Source organism: Myotis yumanensis, unplaced genomic scaffold (assembly GCF_028538775.1).
Source record: "Myotis yumanensis isolate MYYU_CA2020_CCGP unplaced genomic scaffold, mMyoYum1.0.hap1 SCAF_2, whole genome shotgun sequence".
NCBI classification, from domain to species: domain Eukaryota; kingdom Metazoa; phylum Chordata; class Mammalia; order Chiroptera; family Vespertilionidae; genus Myotis; species Myotis yumanensis.
This window is the reverse complement of record NW_027223753.1, coordinates 41,507,456-41,533,325: the sequence shown is the minus strand read 5'-3', so window position 1 is coordinate 41,533,325 and position 25,870 is coordinate 41,507,456. Positions and strand designations below refer to the sequence as shown.

Sequence of the window (25,870 nt, the reverse complement as noted above, 5' to 3'; positions counted from 1 at the left end):
CTGTAACACAAACCTGAGGCCAATTTCCAGCCGCCTGTGTGGACAAAGCAAGATATTTAACCTCTCTGGGCCTAGCTCCTCACATGTTAAATCCACCCAATAACATGCATAGCTCTGTGACTGTGGGAGAAACCACCTATTTAACCTGCTCAGGCAAATGCCTGGCTGATAGATTTCTAATACATGAAATTTATTTTTATGACTCTCATCGTAAACATTATTAAGAATACCAGCTCCCTGATTACTAAAGAAAATGACTCAGGGCAACAGTATCGAGAACGTTCTCTCCTTGAGGAAAGTAACTGATCTTTGTCTTCGTCACTGTATCCGTACCCCCCACCCCGCACCCAGCATAGTACCTGGCTCATAGTAACCACTCAGTTTTCCTCTGCTGCATGGGAGAATGAGAGGTGAGTGCCTGGAGTGAAGAAAAGTCAAGATTTCCCTACCCCCAGCTGCTTGTTGGGCTGTTGAATCTGACCTCTCAAAGCCACAAAACCCTTAAAGCTCTGGGCTCTGAACCCAAGGCTGAATTCCCCCAAGTTCTGAAAAGCCAGAAATAGAACCCAGGAGCATAAACTGCTGCAGGTCCAACTGCAAGCCCCAGTATTAGGCCTTCTGCCTGGGAAAGAGCTGACTTCTGACCCTTTCCTCCCTCCCCTTCCTCCCCCTCACTGCTCCTCACAGGCGTATGTACACCTGTTCCTGCCAAGTCACACTCAGATGCTGGCATTCCACGGAGGCTCTGGGAAACTCGGGGAAGGGGCCCGTTTGGCAACCACCTCCTGGCCCTGAAGGTGAAGATGCTACAGAAGCTTAGCCCACTGAGGTGGCTCTCCGGGGTCCCTCTTGCCGGTAAAGGAACTGCAGCTCAGAGAAGCTCGCTTCACCCCGTGGCAGGGCTGGCCACGACAGAATCCACGATTCCCAACTTCAGTATTCCTTCCACCAGACACTGTGTCCCTAAGGGGCGCGGGATCGGGGAGGATAAAAGCGCCACCGCAGAAAAGGAGCCACTTATATGTGTCTAGCGCTTCCTACAGGCTACGCCAGATATGGGCCCGGCACCGGCCCCGAGCAGAGTCCTTGCTGCGTGACTTTCGGCGAGTGTCTCGGACTTATTTTCCGGGAAGCAACTCTAGGCGGGAGGAGTGTGCATGTGTGTGTGCGTGTGTGTGCGTGTGTGTGCGCGCGCGCGCGTTCGTTCCAGTGATGTGGGGTGTGCGTGTTCTTGTTATGCGAGGGCAGGGGGTAGACTATCACCGGGGTTCTCCAAGTTTCGGATTCCCTATACGCTGGGGTTCTCAATTGGACGCAGAGTTGCCCCTCCAACCCCCCAAAACCAAACCAAACAAACAAGCCGCTTCCGAGACGAAGCTGTGGCCCCACACCCTTTCTCCCGTGGTCCGGAGGGCGAAGTGGGGGGACGGCGGGGGCTTGGCCGGGCACCTCGTTTCGAGCAAAGCAAATCACTGGGCTTCCAGGCGCAGCCAGACAGCCGGGCGAACGGCGCCCGTGAACTTGACCCGGAGACAAACTTCCTAGCGTCCTCAACGTGGGGGGGCCGCCCCTAAACTTAAGCCCACTTTCATTCCCCCCGACGGGGGACTTAACAAGGCCACCTTAAGGGCGGCGCCCCGCCCCCCGGAAGTGCGGGGGGGGGGGCAGGACTCTGGCGCTCGGCCTCCCCGCCCCGCGCGGCGGCCAAGTGCCCACAGATGGCAGCGAGCCCCGCGAAGTTGGGGGATACCACACGTCCCGCACCCTCGGTCCCAGACATCTGGCCGGGTCCCCCGCAGCCTCCACATTCCCGCCCCGAGCCCCCAACTGGAGCCCGCCTCCGTCCGAGGCTGCGAGCGCCCGCGCGTCTGCCCGGTTCGCGGTGGAAGCCGTCACTAGACAGTCAAACCCCAAGACGTCAGCCCACAATGCACCGGGCGGGCCGGGAAAGACGCGCCGGGGAGGGGAAGGCGGGGAGTGGGACGCGAGCCGCGCAGGAGGGGGGCGGGGGTGAGGAGAAAGAAGGGCCCAACTGTAGGAGGGCAGCAGAGCATTACCTCATCCCGTGAGCCTCCGCGGGTCCGGAGAAGAATCTTCTAGGGTGGGGTCTCCATGGCGACGGGCGGGCCCGCCCCCTTGAGAGCGACGCGAGCCAATGCGAAGGCCTTGGGGTGACATCATGGGCTATTTTTAGGGGTTGACTGGTAGCAGATAAGTGTTGAGCTCGGGCTGGATAAGGACTCAGAGTTGCACTGAGTGTGGCGGTCGCTGCGAGGCGCGAGTGGAGGTGCTGGGACTCCGGGAGACAGGCAGACACTGTCAGGACGGCACCAGTCCGAACTGCAGATCTTATTTCCTTTTCCAGTTTCTCTCCAACTGCCCAGAGCTAGCGCCTGTGGCTCCTGGGTTGGTGTTTTGGGGAGCGCCCGAAGAGCCCCTTCTCCAACCGCCCCCTGGAGGAGCGTCCCGCTGCCCGGGCGCCGCTGACAGCGCGGAGAGGGGCGACTGTCGCCCGGAGAAGTCCGGCGAGCCGCTGCCGCGGCAAAGAACTTTCCTGGCCCGGAGGACGGGGGACCAGCGGCCCCTGGGTCCCGGAGCGAACTTTTGCAAAGCTTTTCTCCACCCGCAGCTGCGGCGGCGACCAAGGAAAGCAGACGGCGGCGAGGAGCGCGCGGAGGGACGAGCGCTCAGCTACGTTCGCACCGGTTGCTGAACTTGGGGGAGCGCGAGCGCGGCCGCCGGGCGCCCCCTCCCTCTCGCCGCGGAGGAGGGGACAGTCGTCGGAGTCCGGGCGGCGGAGACTCGCCCCCGGCCGGCCATCTGCGGGGTCCGCGCCGAGCGCCGCCTCCGGGAGACCCGCTGCCGCCGGAGAGCGAGTCGGTTCGCGGGCGCCGAGAAGCCGCCGCGCGGAGGAGCGCTCCGGGAGTGACCGCGACTTTTCAAAGCCGGCGGCGCGCGCGAGCGGACAAGTGAGAGTGCGGGCGGCGTCTTAACCCTGCGCTCCCCGGAGCGGACCGGTGAGGAGGGCGCCGAGGGGAGGGCGGCCCGCGGGCACGCGGGCTCTTCAAGAAACTTTCCTCACCCAAGGCCCCGGGAGGCGCGGGTGCCCCCCGCTTGCCAGCGCGCTGTTGCGGCCCCGAAACTTCTGCGTGCAGCCCAAACGAACCCCACGTGAAGTGACGGACTGTTCTATGACTGCAAAGATGGAAACGACCTTCTACGACGATGCCCTCAACGCCTCGTTCCTCCAGTCTGAGAGCGGTGCCTATGGCTACAGTAACCCCAAGATCCTGAAACAGAGCATGACCCTGAACCTGGCCGATCCGGTGGGCAGCCTGAAGCCGCACCTGCGGGCCAAGAACTCGGACCTCCTCACCTCGCCCGATGTGGGGCTGCTCAAACTGGCGTCGCCCGAGCTGGAGCGCCTGATCATCCAGTCCAGCAATGGGCACATCACCACCACGCCGACCCCCACCCAGTTCCTGTGCCCCAAGAACGTGACGGACGAGCAGGAGGGCTTCGCCGAGGGCTTCGTGCGCGCCCTGGCCGAACTGCACAGCCAGAACACGCTGCCCAGCGTCACGTCCGCGGCGCAGCCGGTCAGCGGGGCAGGCCTGGTGGCCCCGGCCGTGGCTTCGGTGGCGGGCGGCAGCGGCGGCGGCGGCTTCAGCGCCAGCCTGCACAGCGAGCCGCCGGTCTACGCCAACCTCAGCAACTTCAACCCGGGCGCGCTGAGCGGCGGCGGCGGGGCGCCCTCCTACGGCGCGACTGGCCTGGCGTTTGCCGCGCAGCCCCAGCAGCAGCAGCCGCCACCGCAACCGCCTCACCACCTGCCCCAGCAGATCCCGGTGCAGCACCCGCGGCTGCAGGCGCTGAAGGAGGAGCCGCAGACGGTGCCCGAAATGCCCGGGGAAACACCGCCCCTCTCCCCCATCGACATGGAGTCCCAGGAGCGGATCAAGGCTGAGAGGAAGCGCATGAGGAACCGCATCGCTGCCTCCAAGTGCCGGAAAAGGAAGCTGGAGAGAATCGCCCGGCTGGAGGAAAAAGTGAAAACCTTGAAAGCGCAGAACTCGGAGCTGGCGTCTACAGCCAACATGCTCAGGGAACAGGTGGCACAGCTTAAACAGAAAGTCATGAACCACGTTAACAGTGGGTGCCAACTCATGCTAACGCAGCAGTTGCAAACGTTTTGAGGAGAGACTGTCGGGGGCTGAGGGACAACGGAGAAAAAAAAAAATAACAGACACAGACTTGAGAACTTGACAAGTTGCGAGAAAGAGAGAGAGAGAGAAAAGAAGTGTCCGAGGACTAAAGCCAAGGGTATCCAAGTTGGACTGGGTTGCGTCCTGACGGCGCCCCCAGTGTGCACGAGTGGGAAGGACTTGGCTCGCCCTCCCTTGGCGTGGAGCCAGGGAGCAGCCGCCTGCGGGCTGCCCCGCTTTGCGGACTGGCTGTCCCAGCGCAAACAGAACCTTAGACTTTTCTTTAACATTGACCAAGAACTGCATGGACCTAACATTCGATCTCATTCAGTATTAAAAGGGGGAGGGGGAGGGGTTGCAAGCTGCAATAGAGACTGTAGATTGCTTCTGTAGTGCTCCTTAAGAATACAAAGCGGGAGGGGTCGAGGGGGGGAGGCGGGAGGGAGGTTTGTGAGAATGAGGCTGAGCCTACAGATGAACTCTTTCTGGCCTGCCTTCCTTAACTGTGTATGTACATATATATATTTTTTAATTTGATGAAAGCTGATTACTGTCAATAAACAGCTTCATGTCTTTGTAAGTTATTTCATGTTTGTTTGTTTGGGCGTCCTGCCCAGTGTTGTTTGTAAATAAGAGATTTGGAGCACTCTGAGTTTACCATTTGTAATAAAGTATATAATTTTTTTTATGTTTTGTTTCTGAAAATTCCAGAAAGGATATTTAAGAAAATAAAATATTGAAAAAGTACCCCTCCCCCAACCTCTTTTCTGAATTATCTATAGATTACCTATCTAGGTGGAGTTGAAAGAGTTAAGAGTGTCCATTAAAATCACTCTCAGTGCTTCTTACTAACAAGCAGTAAAAACTATTCTCTACTGGGCTTGAGAAATAACTGTGGCTGATGCTCTTACCAAGTTATGCTCTTCCCTCCCCCACTGTCTAGGTAGAGTTGCTTACAAAGGATAGTGTGGCTTTTAAGGGGGCTGAGGGAGGGGAGGTTGTGGTGAAGAGGGACAGCCCACTGGGAAGTCAAACACTTTAAAGTTTGGATTATCAAGTGGCATGTGCTGTGACCATTTATAATGTTAGTAGAAATTTAACAATAGATGCTTATTCTCAAAGCAGGAAAGCTGGCAGGTTTTTACAAAAGATGTATCCTTCCAATTTGGAATCTTCACTTTAAGAATTCCTAGATTAAAAAGATGGTCGTTGCTTATGAATATTTATAACAGCATTCTTGTCACAATAAACGTATTCAAATACCAGTAACAGATCTTGAATTGCTTTCCCTTTACTACTTTTTTTCTTCCCAAGCCCTATATTGAAGCTTTTCTTTTCAGTTGCAGGGGTTAACATTACTACCATCTGAAGAACTTAGTAAGAGTCAACACAGAATTGCAATATGGATGAAACAGTTACATTAATTCTTTCTCTCATAAACATCTATGCCTAGACAAATTATCAGTATAGCAGTTGACCATTTTGGATTCTCCTATAGTTTACTTCGTAGTTTATTTCTAAAATATTCAACCTGTTTAATTATTTTGGCATCAGTCTCAAAAGATGGTAATCTATATACTATGGAAAACATTTGCAAGAGAAAACACAAACAGCATCACGATGATTACATGTGTAAATCAAACCTTGACTCTGGGGAAATGGCAAACTTGAATTCTGTCTACAGATATAACTTAGATCAACAAGGCAGCACTCAACAAGGGAATAATTTTTGCTTAGTTGTTTTTCATCCCAAGAGCCAGTGTCATTATCAAGCAGCAAAAGCAATTTGATATCCAGGAATATTTATTTCACAAACCACTAATTGAGGCAGGGCTGTTTGCTCATTAGCAGTGCTCTAGTACCCAACAGGTCTGGGAGTACTAATTTTCTGCCCATGGCTGTAAATCCACAGACACAAAGAGATTCTCCTTAGTATATCTAGAGGTGGAAGAGACTGCACAGGCTTGTTAGCTATCAGATCCACCCCATTCTTAATAACACTTTTTAACAAAGGGTTACTGGGAGCAGAGCAGGGTTTGCCAAACAGTGAATTTGCCGATGTCAGCAACCCGGAAGGTGAGTTGATTTTGACCATATGTAGAAATAGTCAGCAGAGGGACAATAAAGCACTTTGGGGTGGGGCCTTGTGGAAGCTAAACAAGAGCCAACTAGAAAAAATAAGCAGGCTGGAGAATTAATTACCTGCAAAGGTAGACTAAGCCCAGACAACAGTGCAGTACAGAAAAGCCACACCACTCCCCCGTTTGCTTTAGACTCCAGGGTTTAAAAAAAAAAAAAAAAAAAAAAAAAAAAAAGCCTGAAACTCAGGCTTATCTCCACACTTGTTTATTTCAAATAACGTTCCAACTGTATATCCCTGGAATTTAAAAAAAAAAAAAAAAAAAAAAAGGGTTAGAAAAAATAGTTGTGATCTATAAACTTTGGAGACAGAAAATCCCCTAATTACTTATAGACACTCAAAGTTAATTTTATTTTGGCATTCAATGTTATTGTTTGGATAACACTAATAGTTGGAGAAAACGAAGTTAGTACATAAAGCCATCAATCCTCTTTTAATTTGTTTTATATGCGAATATATGAATATTTCCACTAGAAAATTTTAACCCCTTGTGTCCATTGGAGCAGAGGGTTCATGAACGCAATGAAAATGCCTATAAACTTTGTGTGTGTGTGTGTGTGTGTGTGTGTGTTTGAATGTGCACACATACTCTCACACACTCACCTCCTGGGGAGAGAGATCGTTAGCTTTTATTTGGTTCTCACAGAGTTCCATGACTCAAAAGAAGTTAATAATTCCCAAGCTACACATTCACTCTAAGAAGCATATCTTTGTGTGCATCTGAATCCCATGCCTTTTCACCTCTCCATGCTTCTGCTTGTGCTCATTGTTCTGCCTGATATACTTTTCCTTCTGGTTCCACTGATGAATCCAACCCACTTTTCAAGGGTGGGCATAAGTGGCACCTTCTCTGTAAAGCCTTTTTTGCTAACTCCATCTTCAGGGGGAATGAATATGAGCACCCAGAACACTTTATCAAAACTTCTATGATAGCACATTATGAACCTCTGTAACTCCTGGCTAGAACCCTATCCTCCTCATCTGTGGGCCCAGACTCCTAGTACACTGCCTGGCATATACAGGATGTAAATGTGTGATGACTGAATGAACAATGGGGCTTACATCCTCCTCCAAAATAATTCCAGGTCTTAATTTCTTTGGGCGAAATATACCTCATTTGTTTCCAGGTTCGCAATTCCAGATGGATTAAAGACCCCTAGAAAAGCCAAATCTGGGCAATCACCAAGTTCCAAAGCCTAGTTCTAGATCAGTGAGTGATCTTAATAGAGTTAAGCTCTCAGCACATTCATTCTCCCAGTCACAGAGTCCCTTCACTCCCCACTAATGCAAGTGGGCACCTTCTTATAATAAAGGGGTCTGCCTGAAACATTGGGCTTGGAGGTAGAGATGGGAAAGAATAATAAGTGGTCATTTGGCAGGCACCAAAAAAATAGTTCCAGATGTGGCTTTGTTAAAAGCAACCACTTCATTGGTATTGCCGGAGAGGACTTTATGTCTATAAAGTTAATGTATTTCAGGGGTCCAGAAGTCAGTACCCAATATTTGCTTGATAGCAACAATGATTGTGATAATGTATCTATTGCCCAGGTTCTTTTATTGTTAGAGAATATGTGCATAGGATGAACCAAGGAAAAAGACGAAGCCTTTTAGTCCGCCCAGTCCCTTGCCTCCACCACCTACTTCTAAGTTAGTTGGTCATGTGAAATGTCACGGAAGAGGGAAGAGCGTTGGAAGCTGGGCTGGCCCCAGAAAGTAAAACTATCCTTTGCTTACTCTGGAATCTGGCCCAGTTATTTGGTTGGACTTTTGACATCCCAAAGAAGGGCATTCCCTGGGCCTGGATCTCATTGAGGCCTTGTGCTAACTGTGGGTATTCAATGATGAGCAAGACACAATCCCTAAGCTTAAGGAACTCATGGCCTAGTGGGGAGGAGTGTGCAGATAAAGCAGAAGGAAGTGCCAGTGAGGGGAGGAGGAGCCAATTATCAGGAAAGACTTCATGGGAGAGGTAACATCTGGGCTGACCCAGTGGGACTCACCAGGCAGGAGAGGTAGGAGGAGGAACTTGTGTGCAAAGGCACGGGGGCATAAAAAAACATGGTGTGCTTAGAGACTTGTGAGCTGCTTGTGAAGGCTGGGAATGAAGATATGTGAGGGAAAATGAAGGGAGATGAAATGAGGAAGTTTAAGGGTTAAGACAAAATAAATGAACAAACAAAATTGAAACAGACTCAGACACAGAGAGCAGACTGGTGGTTGTCAGAGGGGAGGGGGGTTGAGTGCCTTGGTGAAAGAGGTGAAGAGATTAAGAAATACAAATTGGTACTTACAAAATAGTCACGGGGATGTAAAGTACAGCATAGGGAATATAGTCAATAATATTACGATAAGTATGGATGGTGCCAAGTGGGTAATGGAAATATCAAGTGGAACACTTTGTAAAGCATATGATTATCTAACCTGAAACCAATACAAAATAATACTGTGGGAAAATAAAATCAACAGGTGTATTTAAAATAATTAAGGGTCAGGTTGTTAAGAGTTTGGATGTTATCCTGTAAGTGATGGAGAAATGTAGGAGTAGAAGCAGAGCAGGAATATGACTCTCTCAACTTAAGAAAGAGTCATGCTCGCAACCGTTTGGATGATGGACTGGTGGGGAAAAGGCTAGGGGAGGTGTGTAATACCAAAGAGAGGTTTTTAGTTTAATTTAAAGTGCCTGTGGTATTTAAAGTAGTTCTAGAGTTGGGGAGAAATGGGAAGAAGATGGCTTGGTTCAAAGCTAGATCATGCCACATTTCTTCCTACACAACTTTCTGAGAAGTTAGGCCTCAGGAGGGATATCAGAAGTTCACTTTTCACCTAGGCTGCTTGTCCATATTTAAGTTTTCCTCTCTACTATGTCAATCTGGCACATGAAGGAAGGAAAGTCATCTTACCAAATGGTCCAGAGCTCCCCTGCTCAGGGTCAGTATCATCAAGTGCACAGATGTAAAAGGAAGAGGCTTGTGACTACCTAAACTGGTTTGATGGTCACAGTACAGAGTTGGTCCTCACCACTGCAGGACCAAAACCTAATTTTATCTAATCACCTAGGATTGATTAAGTTCAGTGGGATGAACTGGCCCAAACAAATTCTTTGATGTATAAACTAAGAGATGGTGGTTTTATTTATGTTGGGAGGATTGAATTATAACACTTTACACTCATATAACACTCATTTTATTGAGCAAGCAATACTGAAGTCCTATTTCGTGCCAAGCACTAAAGATGCAGTGGAGAAATCCACAAGATGCCTCCCCTCATGGAGTTTATAATATGCTAAGAGGCACCCTAAACAAGGAAACACATTAATAAATGTGTGATTCTACATTTTGACAAGTACAGTTGGCCCTTGAACAACACAGGTTTGAAGTGTGAAGATCCACTTATACACAGATTTTTTTCAATAAATACTGTAAATGTATGTTCTCTTCCTTATGCTTTTCTTAATAACATTTTCTTTTATCTAGCTTACTTCATTGTCAGAACAGTATATAATACATGGAACATAAAAAATATGTGTGAATCAACTGTTTATATTATCAGTGAGGCTACCAGTCAACAGTAGGCTATTAGGACTAAAGTTTTGGGGAGTCAAAAGTTATACATTATTTTTGACTGTGTGGGGGATCTGTATCCCTAACCCTCATGTTGTTCAAGGGTCAAGTGCACAATTAAGAAGACAAACTAGGCACTAAAAAAGAGAAAAACTACCTAAACTGGTTTGATGGCAAGAAAAAAAAAGGGGGGGGTCTTTCTGGAGAATTACTTGCACTGAGACTTACTAGATGACTAAGAGTTCATCAGGGAAGAGAAGAGTATGGTATTGAATTGCAGGTGGAGGGTCAGCATGAGGGGAAGCTTGGGAAAGACTTTGGGATAGCCTAGGAGTTAAGAGAAGGTCTGCATTCCTAGAGTGGAGTGAGCAAAGGGGAGATTGATGAGCATGAGATTTGCACTCACCAGTTCATACTCTTGTCATTTCCAGAGTGCTCTCGCTTCTTCTATCCCCCACAACTCTGAGGATGCTCATTGTCATAATTGTGTTTCACAGGAACAGAAGCTGAGGCTTCCAGTAAGTTTTAAGTGCCTTTGTCACTGGTGAGGCCGCAATCAGTTCCTCAGACATCAGCCATATACTTCTCCTATGTTATTCCAGGAAGCAGATGCCCTGGTGATCCTGTGCTCTTTACCCAGAACACAACCCTAGTTCTACATCAAGTACCCTGAGGAACTGAATTAGTCATCAGAAGGTTCTTTGATGTGCACAGCATCTGAGCAAAGGTAATCAGATAGTCTCCTGGGATGTTTCATCCACACCACAGCAACACAGAATGAACTCTCCTTGTCCTGCTACAAACTCCTCCTCCCTGAAGAAGCCCTGACAGCTTCTTGTTATATAAACTTTCTTCATGTATATCCACTAAAAAAAACACATTGCCTTATTTTTGTACCATTACTGCTCCATAAAATTGGGTTTTCAGATCATTGATTAAGATACTACCTTCTGGCTATGTAGACAGAATTTGGGTATTTCTCAAATCTCCTCAGGACTGTCTGTGCATCAGCGAATCTCTTTCATAGTGCATTGATTCATTCTAGATTCATACTCAGAGCATCTTTGCCTGACCTTCCTCAAGTCTAGAAAAAGGTTAACAGGCACCTGGGCTGCTAAATAATTAATCACACCACAAGTTAGGATGTTTACAGAAAAATAGTAATAGAAGACACAATTTAAACAAGGATTTCAGACATGAAACAGGTCCGGGGCAAATATAGTGCCTCAATGACATCATCCTGGGCCCGGGGGTTTCCATCTTTTCAGTTCACCATTCTTGGGTCAAGGATGTTCCTTGTGTGGACTCAAGATAACTGTCTCAGTTCTTGGCATCATAGATAAACAAAATAATCACTAGAAATTCAAGGATGTTTAGTCTTTCTCTTTTTATTAGCAAAAGAAACCTTTCCTAGAAGCTTCCCACCTCAACCCCAGTGGACTTCCCTTTGTGTCCCATTGTCCATGAGCAGGTCACATGCCTATACCTAAACTCATCCTTGGCAAAAGAAAAAAAGAAAAAATGAACTCACCATGATTGATCTACAGCAGTGATGGTGAACCTATGACACGCGTGTCAGAGGTGACACGTGAACTCATTTTTTGGTTGATTTTTCTTGTTAAATGGCATTTAAATATATAAAATAAATATCAAAAATATAAGTCTTTGTTTTACTATGGTTGCAAATATCAAAAAATTTCTATATGTGACACGGCACCAGAGTTAAGTTAGGGTTTTTCAAAATGCTGACATGCCGAGCTCAAAAGGTTCGCCATCACTGGTCTACAGTCATGATTCATCTCTTAGGCTCACCTTTGTCTAAGCACAGAAGAGAGTGAATACCAAAAGTAAATTTTAAAACTAAATAAAGATCAAGCCTCTGATAGCAGAAAGAAGTGAGGGGGGAGGATGGCTTTTAGGTTGGTGAATAGTCATTTGTGCTCTACACCAAATATTTCCAGCTCTCCTCTTGGGCACAAAGTAGGGTTGTGTTTACCTATCTCCTACCTCCTTGACACTGGGTGAGAAGCCTGGTGATTTGTGTCAGCCAATGACATGGAAACAGTAGTGACTTACATCACACCCAGGTGAAAGCCTTAAGAATTGAGTGTAAGCATATGTGGAATCTAATTAACAAAATAAACTGATGAACAAAGAGGAACCAGAGACATGGAAGCATGGAACAGAGTGTGGAATCTCAGAGGGAAGGAGGGGAAGAGTGGGTGGGTGGAAGGTAATCAACCAAAGACCTTGTATGTATATATGCATAACTCATGAACACAGACAATTAGGTGGTGAAAGCCTGGGGTAGGGAGCGGGGGCTGGCTAGAGGGAGTTAATGGAGGAAAAAGAGGGACATATGTAATACTTTCAACAATAAAGATTTTTTTAAAAAGAATGAGTATAAGATTCAACATGTTTCCTTTCCTTAGTCTTGACAACTGTAAAGGCAGAAATGGAATGTCCAACAATCTGGGTCCCTAAATGATGTTGGTGTACATCAGAGTCCCTCACCACCCCCAGCACATCCATGAGCAAAAATTTACACCTGTTTTAAGACATGGAGATTCAAGGGATGCTTGTTGTTGCAGCATTACCTAGCCTTTCCTATAACTGCTCCAGTAGGAACCAACAGTATCTGCCACAAGTATAATGAAACTAATACCTGTATAATATTCATAATAGACACCATTTACTAAGTTACTATGATATAGCAGGAACTATGCTAGGACTGACAAGGTAAATGTTAGGACTGTGCTTTATATATGAGAAAATGGAGGTTCAGATCTTGTTCAAGGCCACGGAATAAGTGGTGGAAGCTGGCGCTGAGTCTAGGTCTTTCTGTACATTTATGATTTTGCTCCTGAGACGTAGCCATGTGAATTTATATCTCAGTTGAGCCTCACAACCTCCCTGCCATAGGCACTATTATCATCCCATGTTGCCTATGAGGAAACTGAGATTCAGAGAAGAAAACGAACTTGCCGAACCTCACAGAACTGGGGAGACACCAGAGTTTCTGCCCTATCCATTGTTCCTCGCTACCCTTCTGACCACGTGAAAAATCGAGGTATTACGTGTTACAAAAGAGAATCAAGGTATTAGGACTTAGAGCAAATGCACGGATTTTGGAGCCAAGTGCCCGGACACGTTAAATCCGGCTCTGCAGCTCCTAGCTGGGGAGCATGGAGTAAGTCCCTTAATATTGCTAAGCTTCAATTATTCCCTTTGTAAAAATGAGGCCGACCATGGGTCTTAGAAAGCTGTCAGGAGGATCATATATGTAAAGCCCCTGCAAAGAGCAGGCAAGCAATAATTTGCCATTTTCCACTGTAGACTTGTTAATTTAAGAAAAAATGTTCAGGAATCCCCCCACCCCAGGCCAGTGAGTCAGTGCATACACACACACACACACACACACACACACACACACACACACCCTAGCTGAAAGGAAAGCGGTTCCCATTAAGATTCAAGGAGGTCTCCCAGGACCTGCTTCTTGGTCACATAAGGGCTGGCAGGTCCTCTCTGAGGGCTGGAGAGAAGTTTTGTTTCCCCAGCTGCAGTCTCAGGGGACTGCTCCGCAGGCGCGGCATTGGGAACCTGTTTGGCTTGGCTCGGGAGCCTGTCAGCACATTCAGGAAGTGAAGTCAGAGAGAGGCAGGATTTCAAACAGAGCCAGCTGCACACAAAGGCCTGGGCAGCGGAACGCCTGATCCGCGCAGGGTGCCTATCGGCCAGCTGCCCTGGGTGCTGCGAAAGAAGCTCTGAGAATGGCTCGGGGCCAGAAGAGGAAGAAGCAGTCACTCACACCCAGACGAGGACAGGGACTTCCACGCCAAAGCCACCAGCAGGACTAGGCAGGGGTCATCTCAGCCAGCCGCCAGCCTTGGGCAGGGAATGACTTAGTCTGAGTTCCCAGAGCTTGCTGGGTGGAGGAGCTAATGTGTATCTTTTTGGAGTTTTGAAGTCAACGTGTGAGAGGGGACTGGAGAAGAAGAGGAGGAGAGTAAAATGAAGGAATGGGTTAGGAGTGTTAGGGAGGGTAGAGAAGAAATGGATGTGCCTGAGAGGATATGGAATCCTGAGAAGGAACACGCTGCCACTTTCTAGCCGTGTTCCCATGTTCAGGAAAGAGAACAGTGGCTGAGACCTGAATTCTAAATCCCAACTCCAAATCTCCTACCCATGAGCCTCAGTTTCATTCCTTTCTCTAAGCCTCAGACTCCTTAGCTAAGAAATGGAGATAGCAATACCTATCCCATAGGGTTGATATAAGCATTAAATAAGCTAATATATGTGACAGGGCTTAGCCTAGTGCTGGAAAACCATTAATGTATCAGTTAGGATTCATGGTTGCCAAAGACAGAAAATTCAGTTTAAGTAAAAAGGAATTTTATGTAAGTGAAAACCCATCAGTAGAGGTAGCTCTAGTGGGAACGGTGGGGAGGATAAGAGAGAGCTGTATGGGGGGCTCCAATGGCATCCTCAGGCTGTGATTTCTCTCCATCACTCAGCTTGCTGTGGGGAGCGTTAGCATCATCCCCAGTCTCCATGTGATAGTGTCCAGCAGCTCCCACTCTCTGTCCATAGCAAGAAGTGGGATGGCTTCAGCAGTTCCTCACATCCTCCCAGGATGGTGTTTCACTGACCTGCTTGGGTCTCATATCCATCCCTGAGCCAATCACCATGGCTTAGGGATGGTATGGGATATGCTGATTGGCTTAGGTATAGGTCAACTGCCCAGCTCTAAAACTAGGGTTTTGGAGTCCCATTAAACCACATGGCCCTGCCGAAACTGGTTTGGCTCAGTGGATGGAGCATCAGCCTGCGGACTGAAGGGTCCCAGGTTCGATTCCGGTCAAGGGCGTGTACCTGGGTTGCAGGCACATCCCCAGTAGGGGATGTGCGGGAGGCAGCTGATCAATGTTTCTCTCTCATCAATGTTTCTGGCTCTCTGTCTCTCTCCCTTCCTCTCTGTAAAAAATCAATAAAATATATCAAAAAAAAAAAAACAAACCACATGGCCAGAGAAAAGAGTGAGGAAGGAGGCGATCTTCAAAGTGAAATAAGGATCCATGAAGGAGTAGATGCTGGAGGTCAAAAGAAAATAAATAGACTAGAGCCCATCTCTTTTGTGATTATTATTGTTACTTTTATCAATTTTTTAAAATATATTTTATTGATTTTTTACAGGGAGGAAGGGAGAGGGATAGAGAGTTAGAAACATCGATGAGAGAGAAACATCGATCAGCTGCCTCCTGCACACCCCTTCCTGGGGATGTGCCCGCAACCAAGGTACATGCCCTTAACTGGAATAGAACCTGGGACCCTTCAGTCCACAGGCCGATGCTCTATCCACTGAGCCAAACTGGTTAGGGCACTTTTATCACATTTTACAGGCCAGGATAGAGGGGCATCTACTACCCTTCAAAAACCCAGGTCCCGGAAATCAAGGTCCACTCTCTTCTAATGGGTTGGGGCTCCAGGTATAAATAATCAAGAACATACTTCTCTGGGTGGAAAATGCACAGGAGGGTTGTTTTAAACAATAAGACATATGTAAAAATACTCTGTAAAATTCGTCATTTATTAATATTACTTGCTATTGTGATGGATTTTGTAAAAAGAAAAAAAAAGTAGCGGTGGGGATGGGGGGTGGGGGGGCTTATCTAGGCCAATTAAATAGAGAGTTGAAGATTCTCCGGGCAAGACTTTGAAATGTCAAGAAGCCCAAGTACACACACTCTGGCCTATGATTTTCTCCACTCACCTGCTCATTGAACTGCACTGGACCAGGATCTGCAGCAGTATCTCCACAATTCAATTGTTGAAGCAGTAGAAATGGAAAAGAAACTGTTATCATGACTGAATTCTTCTCCCCCCACATACCAAATCAAAGATTTTTTTTTACCTGGGAGCCAACGATGTGGGCAAGATCTCCAAAAATTCCTAGAACTGTTTATTAGTATAAAAAGTGAATCCAGTGTTGCAAGTATGAAATACCAAGAAAGGTTGATGAGTATCCGCTGTGCAACTTAAAACATTTTTAGGAAGTAATATGGTGGCCAATTCTTGGCATAAATAGTCTTACCATCTTTCTACCTTAAGATAGTAAGTTGGGATTGATTATCACTCTCAGAAGGCACTGTTTCTCTGTTCATTTTCTCCATGTTTATTGAATGCCTCCTCTGTGTCAGGCAGCCCCTAAGCACAGGAGGTGAGAAGCTGTGTAAAACATTGGGTCCTACTTTCAAAAGTGATGGCATTCAATATGTTAATTGCCATGACAGAGGCAAATACAATGCACCTTGGGAGCAAGTAGCCCACTTGAGGGAGTTCAACAATGGCTTCACTAAGGAGATGATTTGGAATTGTATCTTAAAAGAGATGAGTGGCAGTCTGACAGAAAAATAGGTGATGGCATTCCAGGGAGAAAGGACATTGGGAGACTAAGGCAAGTAGGACTCAGAGTCCATCAGTCAAGTGTCAACTATTCATGGGTAAGATGAATGGAGATCCTGCCCACTTATGGTCAGGTAAGGAAAAGAGCCATTAAACAGATTATTAAACAGATTACCACAGTTACTTTATCTAGCCCAACACTTTGCAAAGTGCTGCAAAGAAGTACAAGCTGAATCACTGCAGATCCTGTGAAGGCGCTAGCAGAGCATTCAGTGGGGGAATTGGAGCAGTCTGGCCATTAGGGAAGGCGTCCCAAGGCAGTGACCTTGAAACCAAGTCTGAAGGAATTAGCTGGGCTTATGGGGGTGGATAGGGAAAGCATTCCTGTCTTGGGCAAGAGCTTGTTTTAGAAGTAGTGAGTGGCCAGCATGGCTCAATGGTTGAATGTCGACCTATGAATCAGGAGGTCACAGTTTGATTCCCGTCAGGGCACATGCCCAGGTTGAGGGCTCGATCTCCAGTATGGAGCATGCAGGAAGCAGCAATCAATGATTCTCTGTCATCATTGATATTTCTATTTCTCTCTTCCTTTCTCTCTGAAATCAATTAAATATATATATCTTATCTAATAAAAGAGAAACATGCAAATTTGACCATACCTCTGCTACACTCACAAGCCACACCCACAAGCCACGCCCACTATATGCAAATTAATCAGAGCCACTATATGCAAATTAACCCAACCAAGATGGCGGCCGGCAGCCACGGAGCTGGAGCAAGCAGGAAGCTTGGTTGCCCTGGCGATGGAGGAAGCCGAGCTTCCTGCCTGCCCTGGACGGCTGTAGCCTCCGCTAAAAGCAACAAAGTTTCAATTATAGAAGATAAATAAATCCCAGATACCTGCTTCCAGAAAGCCTCCACTAGGAGCTTGGGTGGCTGGGGGCTGTGGCCAGCCTGCAAACAGCCATCAGCCCCTCACCCAGGATGGCCACACCCTCATGGGTGAGGGTCCCCGCTGGGGGACTTGGCCAGTCTGCAAACAGCCATCAGCCCCTCACCCAGGCTGGCCAGGCACCCCAGCGGGGACTCCCACCCTGAAGGGGCTGTGGCCAGCTGAAAACAGCCATCAGCCCCTCACCCAGACTGGCCAGGCACCCCAGTGGGGACCCCCATGCTGAAGGGGCTGTGGCCAGCCTGAAAACGGCCATCAGCCCCTCACCCAGGCTGGCCAGGACCCCCCCCCCCCGATCCAGGACACCCTTCAGGGCAAACCAGCCAGCCCCCACCCATGCACCAGGCCTCTATCCTATATAATAAAAGGGTAATATGCAAATTGACCCTAACAGCAGAAAGACTGGAAATGACTGGTCACTATGACACACACTGACCACCAGGGGGCAGACGCTCGATGCAGGAGCTGCCCCCGGTGGTCAGTGTGCTCCCACAGGGGAGCTCTGCTCAGCCACAAGCCAGGCTGACAGCTGCCAGTACAGTGGTGGTGGTGGGAGCGTCTCCCACCTCCTCAGCAACGCTAAGGATGTCCGACCGCAGCTTAGGTCTGCTCCCCGCTGGCAAGCAGACATCTCCCGAGGGCTCCCGGGCTGCCAGAGGGATGTCTGACTGCCAGCTTAGGCCCAACCCCCCAGGGAGCGGGCCTAAGCCAGTAGGTGGACATCCCCCGAGGGGTCCCAGACTGCGAAAGGGCACAGACCAGGCTGAGGGACCCCCCCGAGTGCACAAATTTTTGTGCGCCAGGCCACTAGTGTATATATCTACACTAATAAAAGAGAAACATGCAAATTGGTGTCATTCCGCTACCCTTCCCATTGGCTAATCAAGGCGATATGCAAATTAACTGCCAGCCAAGATAGCGGTCGGCAGCCAGGCAGCTTGAAGCGAACATGAGGCTTGCTTGCTTCAGTGACAGAGGACTCCAACATTCCCTGCCTGCTGCTTCCAGCCTCTGAGCTTGCAGTTTGAAACATTGTTACAAATATAGAAGCTAAACAAAACCCCAGAAACCTGCTTTCAGCCAGCCAGGATGTCAGAGCTGGAGTTGAAACAGTGTTTCGATTATAGAACCCAAACAAACCAGATACCGGCTTTCAGCAGCCGAGGCCTAAGAGCTGGAGCCAAGCCTCAGAGCTAAAGCTGGCCCAGAATTAAAAAAAAAAAAAAAAAAAAAAAAAAAAAAGGAGCGGTTGGGAGCTTCAGTCACCCGCCAGCCTGAAAACGGCCCTCAGCCCCTCACCCAGACTGGCCAGGCACCCCAGTGGGGACCCCCACCCTGATCCAGGACACCCTTCAGGGCAAACCAGCCGGCCCCCACCCGTGCACCAGGCCTCTATCCTATATAGTAAAAGGGTAATATGCCTCCCAGCACCGGGATCAGCAGAGCCGTGAGGCCTCCTGGCACCGGGATCAGTGTGACAGGGGGCAGTACCCAAACCCCCTGATCGCCCTGCGGCTCTGTGTGTGACAGGGGGCGGGGCCACAACCTCCCCCCAACCCCCCACGGGCCCTGTTCTGTGTGTGACGGGGTAGAGCCATAACCTCCCCATTGGCCCTGCCCTGAGTGTGACAGTGGCGGTACCCCAACCCCCTGACCGGCCCTGCTCTGTGGGTGATAGAGGGCGGCGCCCCCCCGCCCCCCCCCCCGCCACGGGCCCTGCTCTGTGTGTGACGGAGTAGAGCCATAACCTCCCCATCAGCCCTGCCCTGAGTGTGACAGGGGGCGGTGCCCCAACTCCCCTATCGGCTCTACTCTGTGAGTGACATGGGGGAGCTCCTCAACCCCCTGATCAGCCCTGCTCTGTGCGTGACAGGGGGGAGCTCCCAACCCCCTGATGGGCCCTGCTCTGTGCATGACAGGGGGTGGCGCCACAACCTCCCCATTGACCCTGCCTTGAGTATGACAGGGGGAGGTGCCCCAACCCCCCAATCGGCCCTACCCTGAGCGTGACTGAGGGTGGCATCGCAACCTCCTGATCCGCCATGCTCTGTGCATGACAGGGCAGCGCCCCAACTCCCCAATCAGCCCTGCTCTGAGCCCAACCAGGGGCTGCACCTAGGGATTGGGCCTGCCCTCTGCCACCCGGGAGCAGGCCTAAGCCAGCAGGTCGTTATCTCCCGAGGGGTCCCAGACTGCAAGAGGGCACAGGCCGGGCTGAGGGCCCCCCTTCCCGCCCTCAGTGCGGAGAAGGAGGAGACCACGGGGCAGGTGGATTCAGATGATGTACAGTATAATGGGCATTTCTGAATATAATACCCAAACCCTCCAGTCTTCAGCAATCTGAGAGCTTATGTGACAGTGAAGAAAGAGAACCCAGGCTTTTTCTGAAGGTCACACACTTTGTTCTTAGGACCCAAGCTCTGATCCCTGCTTCAAGAGACGGATCATGACATTAGCTATCGATGAAGCTCTTGTGATGGCGGTACTGCCTTCTTTCAGCCTCACGATAGTTTCAGCCTCACGATACCTTGTTTCAGCCTCACGATAGTTTTTTCAGGCAACTATCACAGACCGGTTCCCAGGTGCAGACACTGAGACTCAGAGTGACTACAGAAAATGGCCAAGGCCCCGTGACTGCAACAGGCAGGAGCAGAATTTAGCTCTCAAATTGGGCTCCCAATCATTCCATCCATCCACCTCTGAAGGAAACCAATAGAGCTGGAAATCTTGTAAACTTCCAATGCTAAGCAATATCACCCTCCCCACATGGTACTTTCACACATAGTAGGCTTAAAATGAATGCTGATTCCGGTTCCTTAATGTGGATCAGAAAGGTGAATCAGAAACTCCAGAGACCTCTTGATTTTCTCTCCCATCCATATCTAGGCTTCATGCCCCTGCTGTTTTGAATTCCATTTCAAATGAAACACACACACACACACACACTAAAAACCATGCTCAGCCAAGCCATTTGGATTTAAAACAGACCAGCACAAACCTGGAAGGAGTCAGGATCCTCCCTAATATATCAAATACTGCAGCCAGCGCCAATTTGAGAGGCTTTGCTCCGTTTTGTAAAGAGAACAGGCCGTATTTTGAAAATGGATGAGTAAGGTTCACTGTTGCGACTTGTTTCAAAGTCTGGAGGCCAGGCCTGGTTTTGATCTGACAGATCTGGGTCTCCAAACGGGAGTTATTCTTTTGCAACGACTCAGAGAAGCTTCATGCTCCCCAGGCACAGACTTGGACCAGCGTCTCTTTGAAGACGTCCTCCGCGGTTCTTAAGAGAGATTTGGTGCCTGTCTTGGAATCACAGTAATGAACTCAAAACTAATGTTTTTCATTATGCTGGCAAATCGTTCAGCCCCTCTGTTTGCTCAGGTGTGCGACTGGGTGCCCCATGCCATGATCTCTATATAATAACAAACTAAATATTTGTAGAAGCAAGAAAAAAACCTGAAGATGAAGGAATGTCACCACTGGTAGGGTGAGAAAAGTGCTGGTCTCTTGAAAGCAATATATTTGCGACCTACTTTATTTACTAAGCGGTCACTCTCTAGTCTATGAAGAAGAAAACAATCTGCTAATGAAGGGGCAGGATTCATCCAGTTAATTACCGAATACATCGGAGTATCTCTGCAGGGGGCTCATCCAGACTTGAACAGTGCCACTAGATGGTGCCAGAGGGCAGACGCGATGCTCCCCGCTTGCAGCAGTTCTCAACCTGTGGGTCGCGACCCCTGAAAATACATCCTGCATATCAGATATTTACATTACGATTCATAACAGTAGCAACATTACAGTTATGAAGTAGCAACGAAAATAATTTTATGGTTGGGGGTCACCACAACATGAGGAACTGTATTAAAGGGTCGCGGCATTAAGAAGGTTGAGAACCACTGAAAGGATTAGAAAAACCCCAACCAACAAATGCAGCTGGGACAAAAGTATGGGCGTCTTCCGCCTTCAGAGGGGACCAAGGATAAACACTTTTTTCTTTTTGTTTAACAGAGTAGGAAAGCATATGCGCTGGAAATGTACTTACTCCACTAGCCCGAGGCCAGGAAGAGAGCACCAGATGCTATACACAGGGCATTTTGATTTCAGAATGAAGAATAAGGCTCAGCAGGCAGGGAGGCCTTGAGAATCAGCACCGAATCTCCAAGAAGCCCACGCTGGGCCCGAGCTGCTGAGGGCTTGGCCCAGAAAATTCAGCGGATTAGACAATGAGGCTTACGTAGTCAGAATAAACCCATCTGCCTTACCAGAGGGACCAGCTTGGTATGCTGGGAAATTTTGAAGTTCTTAGTTAAAATCCTACATGTGTGGCCCTAGGCAAGTCTGTTTCCTTCACTGGACAATAGTTTACTCATCCCTGGAATCAGTGTAATAGTTGTAAAGGAGGGAAGAATAGTTGATTGATGTAAAATGCTTAGTACAACATTCAATATTCAGCAGTCTTTGAAAACCTCTTCCCATCATGGCACATGGGAATGGGGACCACTTTAGGTGGAAAAAAAAACAGCCTCCTCATTTGTGTCACCACTGTGTCTGATACACACTAATTCTCCATGGGCTCATCACACTATTATGCATTTTATTTATTTATACAGGTTATTAGATAGGGTACTCCTTCAAAGTAAGGGCTGTGCTGTAAAATTCTCTTTGCAGTCCCAGAATCTATTAGGGCCCCTGGAACATAACAGCTATTGAATACATGAGTTTTTCTTGTGAGCAAGTTGTTCCAACCCACCAAGATGAATGATTCAGATACAGTATTATGGCCACATCTCACTTTTTTCTTCACCGAGCTCAGGAAAGAAAAGAGAAAAATACTACAAACCCAGTGATGAAAATTAATTCTGAATTTTTTGTTTTAGCCAAAGACCAAATAGGAGTCAGATGCTGAGGAGCCATTTTTAGTATTGGCCAACTCAACCAGCCAAGACTCAAAATAAATTCCAAGATAGAATTACAATATTAGACATAATTCTAAGATTTTAGTGTCAGGCCGAAGACTTGGGCATGTGGTATTTTAGTCTCTGCAGGCCAAAGAGAGAGGTACAGAGAGAAAGGAATAGCAACATGGATGGAAGCAAATGACAGGCAGCCAACAGTGTCAGGGGTGCCAACGGTGGCCAGTACTAAGGAGAAGGAGACCCTAGAGCTTGGCTATCATGACCCTGAGACTTCCTCTCTGGTATCCTGTGTAAAACTCACTCACCATCTTGTTGGTCTCAGTCTTGAGAACAAAACCAGGCCTATTAGTTGCTAAAACCCAGATAGGAGAGGAATGTCTTAATTCTAAGTCCCACCCAATAGAAGACTGAGACTCTTCATATTCCTCTTTAGTCCTGGCTCAGAAACAGGGTAGATGCTGGAAAAGAAACAGTGAGAGTTAATAAGGTAGGAGACCAACCTGTAAAATTCCAAGTCTTTAGGCAGAAAAATGAATACCTACTTAGGTCAATCCCTGTCGGCTGCCAACAACAGAAACTGACTCTAAGTAAAAATATGGGACATCATGAATAAGATTTAAAGGAAAATCTAACCAGTCAGGCTCCAAAAGGGACAGAGTCCAGAGCAACTGAGGGACTTTGTCTGAAATGCATGCCTCAATCATATTTCTATGCTTTTTCTCTCCAAGAGACAAATCCTGTGAGAGAGGGAAGATATTGTCCTAGCTTGAGTTACGTTTCTACCACTCCCCATGAATGGTCTGATTGACAATTTCTTCCACATCCGTAATCAATAGGACCTGGTAGTTCCCCATTGCTAAATTGAAGTGTGACTACCAGAATGGGGAGTGGCAAAACACAGATGTCTACCTCCCCACTCTGGATAATTCTCCCATTCCCAAAGCTGTGGCTTCAAGAACACTTCATGAGGATTTATAAGAATGTTTCCTCCTGAAAACATTCACAACTGTGGGGAGTAAGACGGTGGCTCACATATCATAAATTTGATGCTTAAGTTGGGAATTTGGAATGGGATTTACAGAAATAATAATCATGGATGATTTAACAATCCAAAAATCAAAGATTTTATTTTTGTATTATTTGGGTATTTTTTAGTCTGATCTATATTTTTATAATTGTAATTTTATTAATTAAAAAATTAGTAATAGATTAACATGGTCCAGGTACCTTCCTCCATCCTGCCACCTGGAACATAATGCCTCTATCAGGGACCCGAAATGTTGCTATTTTATATCATGAGAACCAAACCTCGGGAATGGCAGGACAATGTGCTAGAAAAAAACTCAGGTTCTGATGACTTTATGAAGAAGAGAAATTATGTTAGCCCTGGCCTACATTGTTTTAGATTTTTATATAATAGAGAAATAAGTTCCTCTCGGGTAAGATCACTCTTGTTTTTGGGGGGGGGGGGGGGAGTTCTATTATAGCCAGTCTAATTCCATAGGATTCTCCCCGAGGTTACACTACCAATAAGTGATGGAGCCCTGATTCTAACTCAGTTCCTGAGCTGGAACTAGAGCAGGGGTCCTCAACTTTTTAAACAGGGGGCCAGTTCACTGTCCCTCAGACCGTTGGAGGGCCCGACTATAGTTTAAAAAAAAAACTATGAACAAATTCCTATGCACACTGCACATATCTTATTTTGAAGTAAAAAACAAAACAAAACGGGAACAAATACAATATTTGTATTTGCATGTGGCCTGCGGCCCGTAGTTTGAGGACCCCTGAACTAGAGTGAGTCAAGAGAGACATGCAGGGGTGCAAAATTTAAGGAGGCACTCACTCTCAAGGTTGTGCAAGTGTTGACTTGGCACTGTATGACTCTGAGAGTAGATGCCTCCTTAAGTTTTGCATGGAGGGTGCTTCTTTTGCCTCTCACTCTGCTCAGCTCCAACAGCTTCCAGAGGCTGCTCCTTCACATCACACTGACAGGACCAGGCTTCCGATTGACTCAACCTATTGATACATCCTCCCCCTGAGAAAGTAACTGGTCTTAGTCTTTGATGTTGACTATGAAATGTAAGATTGAAAAATTTTCTGAAGTCCTCATTTGGAGAGCTAGCTTTTGTCATTGGCTGGCAGGGGAGTGAACAGCCCTTCTGAAACACCTCGCCCTCCCTTCCGCTCTCCAGGCAGGCAGTCTTGTTTACATATTGTTTCTATGGGTGAATCATTTGTAGAACGAACACAGCCTCCACTTGTCCAAGAGAAAGCGTTCAAAGCAATCCTTTCTGCTCTGCATAAAACCTCAGGAGTCACAATAGGTATTCCAAATAAGACTGTTATTTGTCAGCCTCTCAAAGTCAGGGAACAGAGGAAAGGAACCATGTGCCATCAAAAACCATTCTGAAAGAAAGCACAAAACCCTCCCTCTGATAGCTTGTTTTTTTTGAGCTTCCACCTTTTTCAAAATTGGCTTTTATATTATGCTTCCTGCAGAAGCCTTTCCTATTCCTTTTGCTTCTAGTTTCAGTGTTATTTTCGCATGAAACTTCCTGAAATCCATTCAGAGTTGTCATGGGGTGGGGTGGAGCGGGGTGGGGGTGGGGGAATGCTAGTTTAGGAGCCAGAGTTTAATCGCCATTTGCATTTTACGGATCAGAACCCCCAAGACAAGGTTAGGGAAAATGTAGTCATTTCTCAGTATTGTGTTTATTTGATATGCTGAATGTATGCACAAAGGCCTTCCAAAAAATACATTTTTTTTTGTAGATCCCTGCCAAAATCTCAGGCACGGAGAAAGGTCAGGAGATGAGACAGGGGCTGGAAAAGGCAACAGAAGTGGAGACTGGGGTTTGGATCATGTCTTGTGCATAAACACTGTCCCAGAGGCTTCACGTGAATTCTCACAGCCCCCTTCAAAGTGAGTGGTTTTACCTCCATCTTATCGGTGGAGAAAATGAAGCTCAGAGAGATTAAGTAGCTGGCCCAAGATCACACAGCAAAGAGATGGTAAGTGGGGACCCAAATCCAGGTTGACCCAGTCCAATACCTGGGCTCTTTCAGGTGTACCTCACTGTCTGTGAAAGCTCAGTCTATTTCTTTATTAGAGGGGAGGCCAGCAAGACGTGGTGAATCAGGAATCTAGGGATCCAGTCTCAGCGTGGGGACCTGAAACAAAGCATTTCATGTCCCTGGGCCGCGCGTTCTCAGCTGTATAATGAGAGAGTAGAGCCAGCTGGTTCTTAAACTGCTTCTGCTCTCTGGCAATCTGGGTTTCCATATCTACTTTCATCAAAGGCATCCAACAAAAGAATCAAAATAACAGGAAGGGTGAGCCGCAAGCGGGATCCCTCCCTGTGGGTCAGGAGTCCAGGAAAGGCCAGAGACAGACACCACAGGATAAATAAACTGGCCTTGGTGTTCATTGCACCCTTTCATTTTCTCACCAACTTCTCCATCCCCTGCCTCCACCATGCAGGTACTCTGTTCCTGGCCTTACCACCTCCGGCCCCACCAACTGTGGCACCCCAGCCAGGCTTTCTAGATGCCTGCTATCCTGAGTTAAAGATCTCTTTGTCTTTGTTTTTTATCTAGCCAAATGTATCAGTGTCCCAACAGTGAAACTTAGAACTATTTGTTAATTTTTAAGGAAATTCTATACTTAATATAACGTGTATTGATTCAAA

The 25,870-nt window shown here is 47.7% G+C and overlaps 1 protein-coding gene across 1 annotated transcript; it reads left to right on the top strand.

Annotated features, from left to right (window-relative positions):
* The first annotated feature begins 2,234 nt into the window (after nucleotides 1-2,234).
* On the top strand, nucleotides 2,235-4,952 carry JUN (Jun proto-oncogene, AP-1 transcription factor subunit). Its single transcript, XM_070405224.1, has one exon. The coding sequence runs from the start codon at nucleotides 3,192-3,194 to the stop codon at nucleotides 4,194-4,196; it is 1,005 nt and encodes a 334-aa protein (XP_070261325.1). The 5' UTR covers nucleotides 2,235-3,191; the 3' UTR covers nucleotides 4,197-4,952.
* The last annotated feature ends 20,918 nt before the right edge of the window (nucleotides 4,953-25,870 follow it).